Source organism: Myxine glutinosa, chromosome 2, assembly GCF_964187855.1.
Source record: "Myxine glutinosa chromosome 2, kmMyxGlut1.1, whole genome shotgun sequence".
NCBI classification, from domain to species: Eukaryota; Metazoa; Chordata; class Myxini; order Myxiniformes; family Myxinidae; genus Myxine; species Myxine glutinosa.
In genome coordinates this window covers 6,357,240-6,372,932 of record NC_136262.1, presented here as the reverse complement: position 1 = coordinate 6,372,932, position 15,693 = coordinate 6,357,240, and the positions used below count along the sequence as shown (strand labels likewise).

The 15,693-nt window shown below is 43.2% G+C and overlaps 1 protein-coding gene across 9 annotated transcripts in view; it reads right to left on the bottom strand.

The window, feature by feature from the left end:
* The window catches only part of ABCC12 (ATP binding cassette subfamily C member 12), a 407,545-nt gene that overhangs the window by 286,490 nt on the left and 105,362 nt on the right, over positions 1–15,693 (bottom strand). For all 9 annotated transcript variants that reach the window (XM_078772926.1, XM_078772930.1, XM_078772924.1 and 6 more), the window contains 3 exons: positions 13,838–13,985; positions 12,357–12,590; positions 10,283–10,456 (listed from right to left, as the gene is read on the bottom strand). In XM_078772926.1, the coding sequence (XP_078629052.1) occupies positions 10,283–10,456; positions 12,357–12,590; positions 13,838–13,985 (556 nt within the window). The remainder of the gene's footprint in view (positions 1–10,282; positions 10,457–12,356; positions 12,591–13,837; positions 13,986–15,693) is intronic.

Genomic DNA, 15,693 nt, shown 5'->3' with positions numbered 1-15,693 from the left:
ACTGCAATCGGCGCTGGCGGTGTTGTCTGGTCAGACGTGGCTTTCTCAGGGGACGCCTGGCACGATAGCCTGCTTGAACCAGTCATTGGTTGACTAGCCTTCTGGATACAGGCACATTTGTCAGTCGCTGCGACTCAGCCCTAAGCCGATTAGCTGACTTGGTACGGCCATTGCGGACTAACCGGTGCAGCTGGCGATCATCCCTCCTTGTGGTTCTGCGGGGACGTCCTGACCTCGGTATTGGAGTAGGGACACCCCTCTGAGCATTTCGTTTCAGGATCTTTGACACCTGACGTTGAGTGATGCCATACTGCCGAGCAATAGCACGTTGTTTCATGCCGGAATTTCGTAAAGCCACCACTAAATGACAAACAGCATTGTCGAGTTGACGGACCATCTCCAGGGGAAGCGGCAATAACTTTTGTAGACGTGCAGCCGTTGTTTTCCACTAATACAGAACGCAACAACCCTTATATACCCGATTGTGAAGCCAATCGTCAAATGTACCTGTCCGTACATTTTGTCACGCCACCTGTGATATAATCCTGTTATTGACTTCTTGCTGCGACAGACAATCAGTGACATGGTTCTTTTAACAAAGAAATCACCGAAGCGTAAAAGAAACTCACCAGATTGATATACCGAGTTCAGAAAGTAAACCCAAGTCAAGAAAAAAAAAAATTCCATATTAAATGCCAAGTCTGTATATGCATAATACATATGTGATTAACATCTGGTGTGACTCTTTAACAGGGAACCAGTGCTCACCCGCACCTCCGACAACGACTAGGTCTCCATTGCTGCAGACCCCAAATGACGATTGGTCTCAACAGACTAGATAACCAGACCAAGATGAGCAAGTGTCTGTGCTTCCTGTGGCTGTAAAATCTTCGAAGCAAGAATGATTCATTTTTGCTTATTAGCAATATAATAATTGATTAAATGCCGAAATTGGGGAATTTTGGGAATATTGAATTAAAAGACCCAGGATTGGAGTTAATACTGGAAGCCTTACATTTGCTGATTATATCAATATGGGTTTCGGGAACATCTCGGGAAACAGAATTTTTTGAATTTACAAATTTTGGAACAATTGGCTTACGATTTTTTTTGGGGGAACCAAGTGACGAGAGTCACATGATGATCAGGTGAGAATTTCGGACTATTGTTTTTGGACGATTGATATGCCAGTGGTCGACTGGCATGTAAAGGGGTGTGTTGTCAAATTTGGATAAGTTATTGTGGGAGACAAAAGGGTGATGTCAATGTGGACATTGTAGGGGCTTTCTAAAAAAATTTTTGTCTGTTTGTGTATCTGCGTTTCTAAAAACGATTAAGGGACAGACTTTACGAAATTGAATGGTTGGTTTCCTTGATTTCCAATGGTTTCCATGATATGAAAATAATGGTTCCGACGCAAACAAGTATACATAATGCATGAGTTTGTGTGTATTTTTTTTCAAAAGATTGCTGCAAATGACAGTATACCTGTCTTGAAATAAATAACATAATGTGGATGGGATCGAATATCCATAAAATAAAAGACATAATTTGATTATAAAGGTTATATCTTTTGAAAAGGCAGATGGAATGCAAAGATTTTTTGATGTGCTGAGTTACAAGCAGCCATTAATTTATAGTAGGAAATTGTGAGTAACCTTGGGATTCCATTTTTGATAATGCTTATATGAGGACATAAAGCTATTTATGGATATGACCTTCATAACATTAAAAGGTAATGATATGCCTGTGGGAGTGAAATTAGCCAAATTTGTAAGGGATCTCACACGGATTTTTGATATATACAGACTTGGCATTTAATATGGAATATATTTTTTGTGGGGGTGAACTTACTTTTCAAGATGACTTAGAACCAAAAGTTCATTGGAATTATGTTGAAATTATTCTAGATTTTGTTAATGTGACCTTTAAAAGAAACAAAAACCACATTTCACATTTCGAAGCAAATAAATTGATCCTTGAAAGTGATGTCAACTGATATCGAACTCAATTCATGGACAATACTGTGTTAAACTTCTGCACGTTTTCCAGAAGTATCTCTTTATTTTGCACATTAGCCAAAAAATTTTTTCAACAAAAACAAAAGTTAAATTACAACTGGGATTATGGACAGTAAAATTACAGTTCAGTACTTCGTGTAACCCTCACGAGCATTCAGGAGAGCACGTACACGTTGAGGCATGCTGTTCACGAGATTTGCCAAGGTTTGGACAGGAATCGCTTGCCATGCAGTTCCTGCTGCAATTCACGCACAGAGGCAGGCTGCTGGTCCAAGTTGTCGATTTGACACGTTAATTCTGCCCACAAGTTCTCTATCGGATTCATATCCTGTGACATGGCAGGCCACTCCATATGCTCAACACCACGGTCAGCAAGAAAGTGTTGGATCATGCGAGCACGATGAGGCCATGCATTGTCATCTTGGAAGACAAAGTTTCCATGAAAGGCTGCATGAACAAATGGAAGCAATGTTTCTTCCAGAATGGCCCTGTGCTTGAACTGGTTCAGGTTTCCATTCAGAACAACCAGGTCAGTTTTGCCCCCTGCATGAAAAGCAGCCCAAACGGTCACCCCACCACCTCCAGCTTGGACTCTTGGCACTATACAATCTTCGTTGTAGGCTTCATGCACTTGTCTGCGCACTCGGACGTGGCCATATTGACGATAGACCAGAAATCTAGACTTGTCACTGAAGATCACGTGATTCCAGTGTCCTGGCTGCCATTGACGGTGCTCTCTGGCCCACTGCAATCGGCGCTGGTGGTGTTTTCTGGTCAGACGTGGCTTTCTCAGGGGACACCTGGCACGATAGCCTGCTTGAACCAGTCGTTGGTTGACCAGCCTTCTGGATACAGGCACATTTGTCATTTGCTGCCACTCAGCCCTAAGCCGATTAGCTGACTTGGTACGGCCATTGCGGACTAACCGGTGCAGCTGCCGATCATCCCCCCTTGTCGTTCTGCGGAGACGTCCTGACCTCGGTATTGGAGTAGGGACACCCCTCTGAGCATTTCGTTTCAGGATCTTTGACACCTGACCTTGAGTGATGCCATATTGCCGAGCAATAGCATGCTGTTTCATGCCGGAATTTCGTAAAGCCACCACCAAATGACAAACAGCATTGTCGAGTTGACGGACCATCTCCAGGGGAAGCGGCAATAACTTTTGTAGACGTGCAGCAGTTGTTTTCCACTAATACAGAACGCAACAACCCTTATATACCCGATTGTGAAGCCAATCGTCAAATGTACCTGTCCGTACATTTTGTCACACCACCTGTGATATAATCCTGTTATTGATATCTTGCTGCGACAGACAATCAGTGACATGGTTCTTTTAACCAAGAAATCACCGAAGCGTAAGAGAAACTCACCAGATTGATATACCGAGTTCAGAAAGTAAACCCAAGTCAAGAAAAAAAAAATTCCATATTAAATGCCAAGTCTGTATATAAACTTGGATTTTATCGGCATGTAAATTGTGCTGTAGGGATGGATGTGTATTACGGGTAGAAAATATGAAAAATAAAAATTGTACAGAAAATTTTGGCTGAATTGTTAAAAAAAGAAAAAGAAGTAATACCAGACTTGAACATATATTGATTTTCGTAAAACATGGAAATAATAAATGGGAATATTCAGCCACTATTGTGAGTTTTTTAAATGGAATGTATTGTGAATCTCAAACCAAGGGACAGACATGAACGCACTGTTACGTTGTTTAAAATTCAGAAGGCGATGTTACATGTTCCTGTAATATATATTTCAATAACTTGGGACACCGATATTTGCATACTGGTGTCATTGATACCCACTAGTGGCATACCAATAGACAAGAAACAACTGTAGGGGAGTAACACTTCCTTGGATAGTTCCTACAACATATAAAGGATTCAAATAAGGGTACTGCATGTAAACACCAACTTATACGGCCATTAAGGCCAAACAAATTGGGAGAAACTGTAATTGGATACGTAATTTACAGATGAGTATTTGGCAAGTAATGGAGGGAATTTATTGCTCCCTTTATTGGGAAGATATTTCCAAAGGTTTATTAAAATGTTATAATATGACAGTTGGCAAGGAAAACCATTGGATGAATAATAAGATCTGTGTGTGTGTATATATATATATACTTTTTTTTTTTTACAAAGTATATGAAATGCTTGTAAATAAAATGTCTAAGAGCTAAGGGATAAGTGAGCAAAATTCTAGGATTGTACAAACGTTGGCAAGGTCAAGACCATATATTTGGAAGAGTGGTAGTTAAAATATTTCTAGATCTGTTTATTAAATGAATTTGTCGAATCTTTGAAGTTCAGTGTTCGAATTTTTTTTTTTTTTTTTTTGGGGATACTGAATCGAGGCTCGTGAAAGAGCTAACATTTATTTCACAAACAAATCAACCAGACAAACAAAATATATAAAAAGAGGGAGTGGAAGACAAGATGGGGAGAGAAGGGGAAGCACACAAACACAACATTTGAGAGCAGGGAGAAGTGTGGGAGGGAGAGGGCTTGGGGGGAGGAGGCGTGGGAAGGGGGGGGGGGGGGGAGAGGTATAAAACACAAGAGGACCGAAATTAGTGGGGGTAGAAAAGACCAAGGTTTTGGATGGGGGAAGATACGAGATGGTGGTGAACAGCTGTTTTAAAGACCTGGAGGGTGGAGTGGGATTGAAGAGAGTGAGGGAGTTTGTTCCAGAGGTGGGAGAAAAGAGGAATGAAGGAGTGAAGGTGAGCAGAGAGTCTTGATTTTGGCAGTTTAACCATAAGAGGGTTGCAGGCAGATCTTGTGTGACCTGTAGGAATATTTGGGGGACAGAGCCCAGAGAGAGCTGGGGGGGGGGGGCAAGGCCAGAGAGGAGTCGGTAGAAGACGGAAAGACCACCAACCTGCCTGCGGTGAGTGAGTGAAAGGCCCTTGGAGTTAGTTTCATCGCGGGAGATTCCAATGATTCTGAACGCTTTGGTTTCAACAGCGTGAAGACGGGCTAGGTGTGAGGCAGGAGCACCAGACCAGAGGGGAGAGCAGTATTCCATAGAGCTGTGGATGAAAGCCTTGTAAGTGGTGAGGAGCTCAGGTGTACCAAAGAAGGACTTCGCACGACGGAGGATGCCCAGTCGGCGACTGGCTTTGGAGGCCAGATTTGAAATGTGGTTTTCCCAGGAAAGATCATGGCAGATAGTGAGACCCAAAAGCTTGAGTGACAGAACTTCTTGGAGAGGATTATTCAGAAAGTGGATGGGAGGGTTGTCCAGTCGGTCTTTTCGAAGAGACATCGTAAGAGTGCGAGATTTGTCAGTATTGAAAGACATGTTCCATTTGTTTGCCCAGTCTGTGATTTTGTCCAGGTCTGCAGAGAGTGAGGAGGCTGCAGACTGCCGATCTGAGGGATGAGGAATGGAGCGACAGAGAGTGGAGTCGTCAGCAAAGAGATGGAGAGGATTTTCAAGAGAGTCAGAGAGATTTCTGACTGATTTGAAGACCATTGATGAAGACCAGAAAAAGCACAGGGCCTAGAACACTGCCTTGGGGAACTCCAGCCTGAACAGGAAGAGGAGATGAGAGAAACCCATTCAGGGCCACACGTTGACTACGACCAGAGAGGACGTCCGCCAGCCATGCATGGAGATTTCCATGGATACCAAAGGAGGAGAGTTTGGTGAGCAGAGCGGGGTGCCAGACCGTATCGAAGGCACGCGAAATGTCAAGGGAGACAGCTCTAATTTCCTGTTTGGCGTTGAGGACCTCCATCCATTGTTGAGACAGCAGAAGCAGCATGTCCAGAGTAGAGTGACCTGGTCTGAAACCAAATTGATGGTCAGAGATCAAGCCATTGGAGAAGAGGAAAGATTTCATATCTGAAGCAATGATGGATTCCATGACTTTGCTGATAATTGGGAGAAGGCTGATTGGTCTGTAGTTGCTAGGATCTGTTTTTGCACCTTTTTTGTGCAAAGCGGTGATGCTGGCTGATTTTCAAGCAGATGGCAGATGACCTTGAGCAAAAGAGAGGGTGAAGAGAACAGAAAGAGGGAGTGAAAGAGCGGCAGAACATGATTTTAGGACCCGTGGGCTGATGCCGTCAGGACCAGTTGCAGAATCAGAGTCGAGGGTTGACAGAAACTTTTCCACCTTGTCAGGAGGAAAGGACACAGAGTCCAGCAGCAGCTGGGTATGACTGGGTACGGTGGGTACAGAGAGGGATGGGTTTGGGACACAAGATTTAGAGGCAAACACAGAGTTGAGCCATTCAGCTTTTTCATGTGCGGAGTCAGCCGTGTAGCCGTTTGAGGTGAGGGAGGGGATGGAGGGGGAACAAACACCAGAAACAGATTTGACCAGATGCCACCAGGATTTGGAAGAGGGAGACAGATAAGGGAGTTCGGTCTTGAGAACGGTGAGATATTGTTTCCTGGCTCTCCTGAGGGTGGACACACATTTGTTTCGGGCTTTGTGAAAGGAAATGAGATTTCCTTCCGTTGGATTTGCTTTCCAGGAGATGAAAGCAAGTTGTTTCTGGGCAACAGCCTCACCACAAGATTCCATGTACCATGGACGGGAGGAAGGGTATGACAACTGAAGACGAGATGGGATAAATCTGTGCATGAGAGAGAGCAATTTACTTTGAAAGAATTCCCAGGATGAGTTGATGTCAGAGGTGGAAGAGATGGGAGACCAGTCCAGATGATTGATGGCTGCTTGAAGACCGTGCCAGTTGGCCTGAGTGAAATGCCAGACTCGTCGACGCCGAGGAGGCTCTCTGAGAATGGTCAGAGAGATGTCCACTTTAACAAGCACATGATCAGATGAGCCGATTGGAGCAGAAGAAGAGCAGCAGACATTTTCAGGGAAGTTAGTGATAACTAAGTCCAGAAGAGAAGATGCTCCGTTGACTGAGATCCGGGTCGGGAAATTGACAGATTGTGTCAGTCCCAGTGAGTCGCAGAAGTCCTTTGCTGAAGAGCCATGGCTGGTGAGAGAGGTACCCACACCCAGCCAACTGGCATGGTGACAATTGAAATCACCATGTATGAGGAAGAGAGAGTTGGGATGGGTATATAGAGGTTGGTCCATATTATCAGACAGCGAGATGTAGATGGAGTCATCACTGTTTGGTGGACGGTACAACACACATATGAACAAAAGGTGGGAGCCAAGGGGAAGCCGTAGCCAAAGGTATTCCTGGGGGTGAGGTGGAGAGAGGGCAGTGGAGGGCGAGTGAGGAAGAGAGTTTTTTTTATAAAGATAGCAACCCCACCTCCAGGACGAGGCTCAGGTATATCATACCGGAGGAGGGAGTAACCTGGGAGAGATACCAAGGCATCAGAGACATCATGAAGGAGGAAAGTTAACTTACATTTTGAGTTCAATTGATGATTGTTATTGGAAATAGTTTGGTGGAGGTTTGGTTAAAAACCCTTGGTTACAGTTTGTTGGAACAAATTAATAAATCATGTGTCTGATGAGAATAGAACTAAATGTGGATTAAAATGAGGAAGATTTTTTGGTAATTTGGAAAAAGAGATAAAACGAATAATGATACAGCTGGACAGTGCAGGTTCGGAATAATGACATAATATAAATGTTATGAATTGTGCCGGTCTTATAAGATCAGTGAACTAATATTATTAGTTTGAAACCAGGAAAACTGATGTAACTTCTGGCACCATTTTTTAAATCACACAGTATTGCAGAAACTATTGATTAACCCCAAAGTAAAAAAAAAAAAAAAAAAATTGGGAATATCTATGATAATGAATACATTATTGAAGATAGGTATTCCTATTTGTGATCTTAACCATTATTAATGAATGATTTTAAATGCATGAGTGAAGCATTTGTGAGAAATATGAAGGACTCATTTTATTCCTGTTTGGTAATGATATAAAAGGTAAGATCGTGATTACATTCCTCATTTATCTGTATTATGAGAACAACATAATTTTAAATTGTCAATTAATGAATCAGAAGGTTAGAGATATCTGAGTTGGTGGAGATATCATAAATTAAACACATATTTGGATATTATCCGTGTGAAGTATATAAATGAATATAATCTTTGGAATGTTTTGAGGAAAACAGCAAATTGTTAAATGTGAAGCTGTTATAAGATATACATGATGAGTTAAAACATGGTAATTTCATGTCAAGATGTACCCAACCTGATCCAGAGTGTGTTGAAAGCAGATTCCGATGTGGCTGAGTGAAGGATAAGACCAGATCACATCTCAATTGGAGTGATAACGGCTTTGGGAAGAAGTTTGTTTCCGGGAAAGAAAATTTGTGGCTAAAAAATGAAGTTAATCTTGGCATACACCCTCCTTCTCAAAGAATGATAAAGGCATTTTCCTTTGCAAGATTGGAAACGGATGCTTACCTTCACCAAGGGAAATTCATGTGACCATTTGCCTGGATCACATTGCAATGTATGGAAGAAAGGCGATCACTTGCTTCTGTTCAAGTGTCTGGAACATTCATCACATCAGCAATTGCGGGATGACAACATTTTACCTGCAACTTTTACTGGATGCGGTGACTTGATGTCATTGCTCCACCAACTTCCGGGGAACCAACGTGGAGCTGTAAGTGGACGGCTCTGCTTCTTCCTCTGCAATGGGCCTCCATGATTCTGCTAGTTGCCCCTGGCATGGGCCATGGATAACTTGAACACCATGGTCCTAACATCGCTGTGGATGCATCTGTCATCTCTGTTCCACATCTTGCCGGTCAACCAACATCACATCAACACTTGCTCCACGCTCATGATGAGTGAGGAGGCAAGTCAACTACAACTGGACGAAGGCCTTGTTCAAGAACTACTATGGCTCACGGAAAGAGTGGCAAGGATGCCACATGCAGAGCAGGGTCAGTTTGATTTTGACCGGCTACCACGACAGCGGAAACCCTACGCGAAATAGTGTAGGTGCTATGAAGACATCAGAAGAAAATGTTTCACACAGGATTTTCAAACACAAGTGATCAGCCTCTTCTTTTCAAACAGAAGTTCAACATTTGTTCTGCAGCAAAACGCATTTTGGAAGAATAATTGCCAAATGTTGCAGATGTTTTATATGGAATTATGCGGACATTATTATTGAGAAAATGGTGAACTGAAATTGTTGTGCATTGGTAAAGGTGAAGTTTGTTTGCAGAGATATTTATGATGCAAATGAAATGAACTGAATTATTAACATGGAAAGAGTCAACGAACAAGAAATGTTTTTTATGATCAGATTCTTCCAGGATGACGGTGTATGCCTTAGGTATTGAAAATTGTATTACCAATTTTTTTGTAATTTGAGTATTTTGTAAATTGGTGTTTAGATTAATTGTTTAATATAAACCCCCCCAAAAAAATGAGGGAAATTGGAATTATATATGATGTGTAAGGGGCAATTTATTGCCAAAAACAGTTAAATTGCATTTCGATGTGAATCTTGTGTAAAATGGGTTCTCAAAGCATGCAGCGTGAGCAAGGGAACGTGCATGGAACCAAGATCGAACAACTATTGGACATCTGTGAGTTGACCTTTGTCACCTCTGTGAAAGGTCTGGAGGCAAGAGTGTGGATACAGCACGGGGTTGGTATGCAGCACTCAATTAGTGAGGCTGAACAGGTCAAAGGATTGACCTTTATCAACTTCTGAGTCGCTCCATGATGACAAGCAGATCTTCTTGGCGCCAGGAAGGCTGCCTTTCAGTGACCCCGGATCTCAAGCAAACAACATCAAAAGGAGACGAGGCTTATTTAAGGGAATTGCACAAAGGGAGGCTCAGATCATTCCTTCGAGTGGACGACGCGTCGTTGTGTGCTTCTGTGTATAAATGTATCATGTGATCGTGTTGGTTTTCTCTCCGCAATTGTTTGAATAAATCTAAGTTGGAACTCAGTGAGGTTTTCTTGATTCTCAATTGAGACGTCTTCGCTGAAAGAAGTCTGGAAGTCAGCTCCGACAGATGACACGGAAATTTAGTGCAGGAGGAGGCCATTTGGCTCATGATGTTTGTGCCACACCAACACGAGATGCCATCACCCATCAACAAGACACAAGGTACCTACACGTCCTGCCAATAAAACTGTGCCTCTCCATCTCCAATACCTCAAGAAGTCCCGCAGCATGATTGGTGAAGAAAATTCGAGGAATTACAAGAACACTGTAATAATATATTTTGGAGGAAATTCCTCGAAGGAGACCACTCTCATTCCAAACAATTATCAGTCTAGAAGCCATGATGTATTGTATGCAAATTAGCTTACCTGGATGGGCCAATACAAGAGGAAAATTGCAATCCCCACAAGGGCAGAAGTTCTGAGCAATAGGATTGTGTATGCTGCACCAAGAAGAAGCAAAAAGGGGACGATTAGCAGAAGAGGTCCAAAAGTTGCTGCTTCAAACAGCCTCTGGCCATCGTTGGAGAGCACATTGATAACCTGAAACAACAGAGCACTTAACCATGTTATCATCATCAGACAAAGACAAATGGCTGCACTCATGTGAACTGGAAAGGTGATGAGAAGAAGATGGGATAGGTAAATGGAGATGAGGGGAAGGGAAAATATGGGGTGCATGGGGGGAAGCCTCGGATTGAAGATGCTGCAATTCCCATCGATCGCCACGTACATTGCATTCAGAAAGTATTCAGACCCCTTCACTTTTTTCACATTTTGTTATGTTGCAGCCTTATGGTGAAATCGTTTGAATTAATTTTTTCTCATCAATCTACACTAAATACCCCATAATGACATGGAGAAAACAGGATTTTAGAAAGTTTTGCAAATTTATTAAAAAGCAAATACTGAAGTATCCCTTTGACATAAGTATTCGTACCCTTTGCTATGACACTTGTAATTTAGCTTGGGTGCCTCCCATTTCGCTTGATCATCTATGAGAAGTTTCTACACCTTGTTTAGAGTCCACCCGTGGTAAATTCAATTGATTGAACATGATTTGGAAAGGCACACACCTGTCTATATAAGGTCTCACAGCTGACAATGCATATCAGAGCAAAACCAAGCCATGAGGTCGAAGGAACTGCCTGCAGAGTGCACAGACAGGATTGTGTCGAGGCACAGATCTGGGGAAGCCTACAAAAAAAATTCTTCTGCATTGAAGGTTCCCAAGAGCACAGTGGCCTCCATAATTCTTAAATGGAAGAAGTTTGGAACAAGCAGGACTCTTCCTAGAGCTGACCGCCCAGCCAATCTGCGCAATCGGGGGAGAAGGGCCTTGGTAAGAAAGGTGACCAAGCACCCGATGGTCACTCTGGCTGAGCTCCAGAGATCCTGTGTGGAGATGGGAGAAACTTCCAGAAGGACAACCATCACTGCAACACTCCACCGATCTGGGCTTTATGGCAGAGTGGCCAGATGGAAGCAACTCCTCAGTGAAAGACACATGAAAGCCCGCTTGGAGTTTGCAAAAAAGCACCTAAAGGACTCTCAGACTGTGAGAAACAAGATTCTGTGGTCTGACGAAACCAATATTGAACTGTTTGGCTTCCGTCTGGCCACTCTGCCATAAAGCCCAGATCGGTGGGGGTGTTGCAGTGATGGTTGTCCTTCTGGAAGTTTCTCCCATCTCCACACAGGATCTCTGGAGCTCAGCCAGTGTGACCATCGGGTTCTTGGTCACCTCTCTTACCAAGGCCCTTCTCCCCCGATTGTTCAGATTGGCCAGGCGGTCAGCTCTCGGAAGAGTCCTGGTTTTTCCAAACTTCCATTTAAGAATTATGGAGGCCACTGTACTCTTGGGAACCTTCAATGCAGCAGAATTTTTTTTGTAGGCTTTCCCAGATCTGTGCCTCGACACAATCCTGTCTGTGCACTCTGCAGGCAGTTCCTTTGACCTCATGGCTTGGTTTTTGCTCTGGTATGCATCGTCAGCTGTGAGACCTTACATAGACAGATGTGTGCCTTTCCAAATCATGTCCAATCAATTGAATTTACCACGGGTTGACTCCAATCAAGGTGTAGAAACTTCTCAAAAATGATCAAGAGAAATGGGAGGCAACTGAGCTAAATTTCAAGTGTCATAGCAAAGTGTACGAATACTTATGTCAATGTGATATTTCAGTATTTTCTTTTTAATAAATTTGCAAAACTTTCTAAAATCCTGTTTTCTCTTTGTCATTATGGGGTATTGAGTGGAGATTGATGAGGGAAAAAATGAATTTAAACGATTTCAGCATAAGGCTGCAACATAACAAAATGTGAAAAAGTGAAGGGGTCTGAATACTTTCTGAATGCACTGTATACATACTCGACTAACTAGGCCCTTTTGTTTAATGCAAGTTTATTTGTCGTTTCACCCCCATGGTGTCACCTATCATACCTGTCCCACCGAGGTGTTGCCCAGTCCGTGAAGGCGCATAATCTTCCTGAACGCCATATTTGTTGCGGCGCTTCTCAGGCGAATCCCGGTCCGGTTGTTAATCGCCCAGACAAGTGCAAACATCGTGGAGCGTAAGGCCTCCGAAAGAAGCAACGCAAAGCACAAGCCTACACCTAGGGACACCTTCTTACTCTCCCTCTCGGTGTATTGTAGGATAGACTGTAGAATCACCGTCTGCAGAGAAGATGAACAATGCATAAACAAATGGCCATCTTGTTACAGGTAAGAGGTTGTGGCGGATTCAATTCTTCAATCCTTCGCTTCGTTGCCGCACACATTATATAAGGATGCACAAGGTAACTTAGAAACAGCTACAGGTAATTTGTTCAGGATATTGGTGCAATGATCTACTCTTGGGAAAAGCTACCATGTGTGTGCATCCCATTACCAGCTACAGGTAATTTGTTCAGGATATTGGTGCAATGATATACTCTTGGGAAAAGCTACCATGTGTGTGCATCCCATTACCAGCTACAGGTAATTTGTTCAGGATATTGGTGCAATGATCTACTCTTGGGAAAAGCTACCTTGTGTATGCATCCTATTACCAGCTACAGGTAATTTGTTCAGGATATTGGTGCAATGATCTACTTTTGGGAAAAGCTACCTTGTGTGTGCATCCCATTACCAGCTACAGGTAATTTGTTCAGGATATTGGTGCAATGATCTACTCTTAGGAAAAGCTACCTTGTGTGTGCATCCCATTACCAGCAACAGGTAATTTGTTCAGGATATTGGTGCAATGATCTACTCTTGGGAAAAGCTACCATGTTTGTGCATCCCATTACCAGCTACAGGTAATTTGTTCAGGATATTGGTGCAATGATCTACTCTTGGGAAAAGCTACCTTGTGTATGCATCCCATTACCAGCTACAGGTAATTTGCTCAGGATATTGGTGCAATGATATACTCTTGGGAAAAGCTACCTTGTGTGTGCATCGCATTACCAGCTACAGGTAATTTGTTCAGGATATTGGTGCAATGATCTACTCTTGGGAAAAGCTACCTTGTGTATGCATCCCATTACCAGCTACAGGTAATTTGTTCAGGATATTGGTGCAATGATATACTCTTGGGAAAAGCTACCATGTGTATGCATCGCATTACCAGCTACAGGTAATTTGTTCAGGATATTGGTGCAATGATCTACTCTTGGGAAAACCTACCTTGTGTATGCATCCCATTAGCAGCTGCAGGTAAGTTGTGCCCTTTCTATCTGTGCTCCACCTAATTGAGCGCACTTTACACACGTGTAAAAGTTTCATCACTTTCTTGTTACACACACCAATCTTGCCCCACAATTCCGCAATAATATTTCCACTAACTCTACCCAAGGTTTTTGTGTCCCATAAAATGTGTTGTGCAATGTTTTGTTTATTTATCCATCTGGGGCTTGTGTGCACACCTGTGGTCTCCTTACCGCACTCGTGAAGCTCATGATCACGTACAAGGCCATCGGAATGCCGGAAATCAAGAGACGTGTTTTTTGGAAACGAAGGACCACGCGGAACAGCGACGCTTTCTCCTCGCCCTTCTTTTTGAGCTCCTCCTGCCACAATCTCTCCAAGCTATTGGGACAAAAATGACAGCTTGTTTGTGGGAGAGCAACTCTAATGGAAAAATAATCAATGCAGCACAGGAAAAACAAGTTATGTTTCAGGTTTGGAGTAATAAATGTATTACTTGTGCAAAGGGATGGCAGAGGCATGCTGGGTGGTGTGTAAATGGGGCATAAACGGAGGGGTGTGGAAAGATGTATCCATGGATGTTCAATCTCCGGCATGTATATATGTTGGAACCCATCTGTGGATCGGTCCCATCGGCCGATTGGTCTGACCCATCTGTGGATGCACGAGAAATGACAATGCAGACCCATCGGCCGATGGGTCTGCGCCATCTGCGGATGTGTTGTTCACCTTGAAGGAATGTGTTGACAGAATGGTGCTCTTCAATCAGGTACACAGTCATTGGAATTAGATGTGGTAGGAATTTAACAGAGATGATTTTTAACACAAACAATACAATAGCCTACGTTAAACAGAATTTACGGATACAATACGGATACAATTACGGATACAATTACGGATACAATTTACGGAATACGGATACAATACGTTAAACAGAATTTAACAGAGATGAATTATGATGCATACACATTCCTTCAAGGTGAACAACACATCCGCAGATGGCGCAGACCCATCGGCCGATGGGTCTGCATTGTCATTTCTCATGCATCCACAGATGGGTCAGACCCATTGGCCGATGGGGCCGATCCACAGATGGGTTCCAACATATATATATTTTTTTTTTTGGATAAAAGTCGAGGCTCGTCTAAGAGCAGAGACATAAAACACATAAAACATACAATAAAGGGAACGGGAGACAAGAGGAAAGCACAACAACAGCGGAGAACAGGGACATCAGGAGATCTGTGGAAGGTAGAGGCTGGCGCGGGGTACATGGGATAAACAATATGGACACTACTAGGACTTTCAGGAAAGAAAATGGAATTTTAAAAAGGTGGATCTGGAGTGTATTAACGGGGTACAAAAGATCAAGGTTTTGGATGGGGGAAGATAAGAGATGGTGGTGAGCAGCTGTTTTAAAGACCTGGAGGGGGGAGTGGGAATGAATAGACTGTGGGAGTTTGTTCCAGAGGCGGGAGAAAAGAGGAATGAAAGAGTCGAGGTGAGCAGAGAGTCTTGATTTTGGCAATTGCACCAGAAGAGGGTTGCTGACAGATCTTGAGTGTATTGAGGAATATTACGGGGACAGAGCACAGACAGAGCAGAGGGAGCTAGGCCGGATAGGAGTCGGTTTGAAGATAGAAAGACCACCAATCTGCCTGCGGTGAGAGAGAAAGATCCTCAGAATCACCTTTATTCTGGGAGATACCAATGATTCTAAAAGCCTTTTTTCATGTGCGGAGTCACCGGTGTAGCCGTTTGAGGTAAGGGAGGGATGGAGGGGGGGAACAAACACCAGAAACAGATTTAACCAGATGCCACCAAGATTTGGAGGAGGGAGACAGGTTTGAGAGTTCAGTCTTGAGAATAGAGAGATAGTGCTTCCTGGCTCTCCTGGTGGTCGACACACATTTGTTCCAAGCTTTATGAAAGGAACTAAGATTGCCTTCCATTGGATTTGCCTTCCATGAGGTGAAGGCAATTTGTTTCAGAGGAACTGCCTCACCACAAGATTCAGTGTACCATGGACGGGAGGAAGGGTATGACAACTGAAGATGAGATGGGATAAATCTGTGCATGAGAAAGAGCA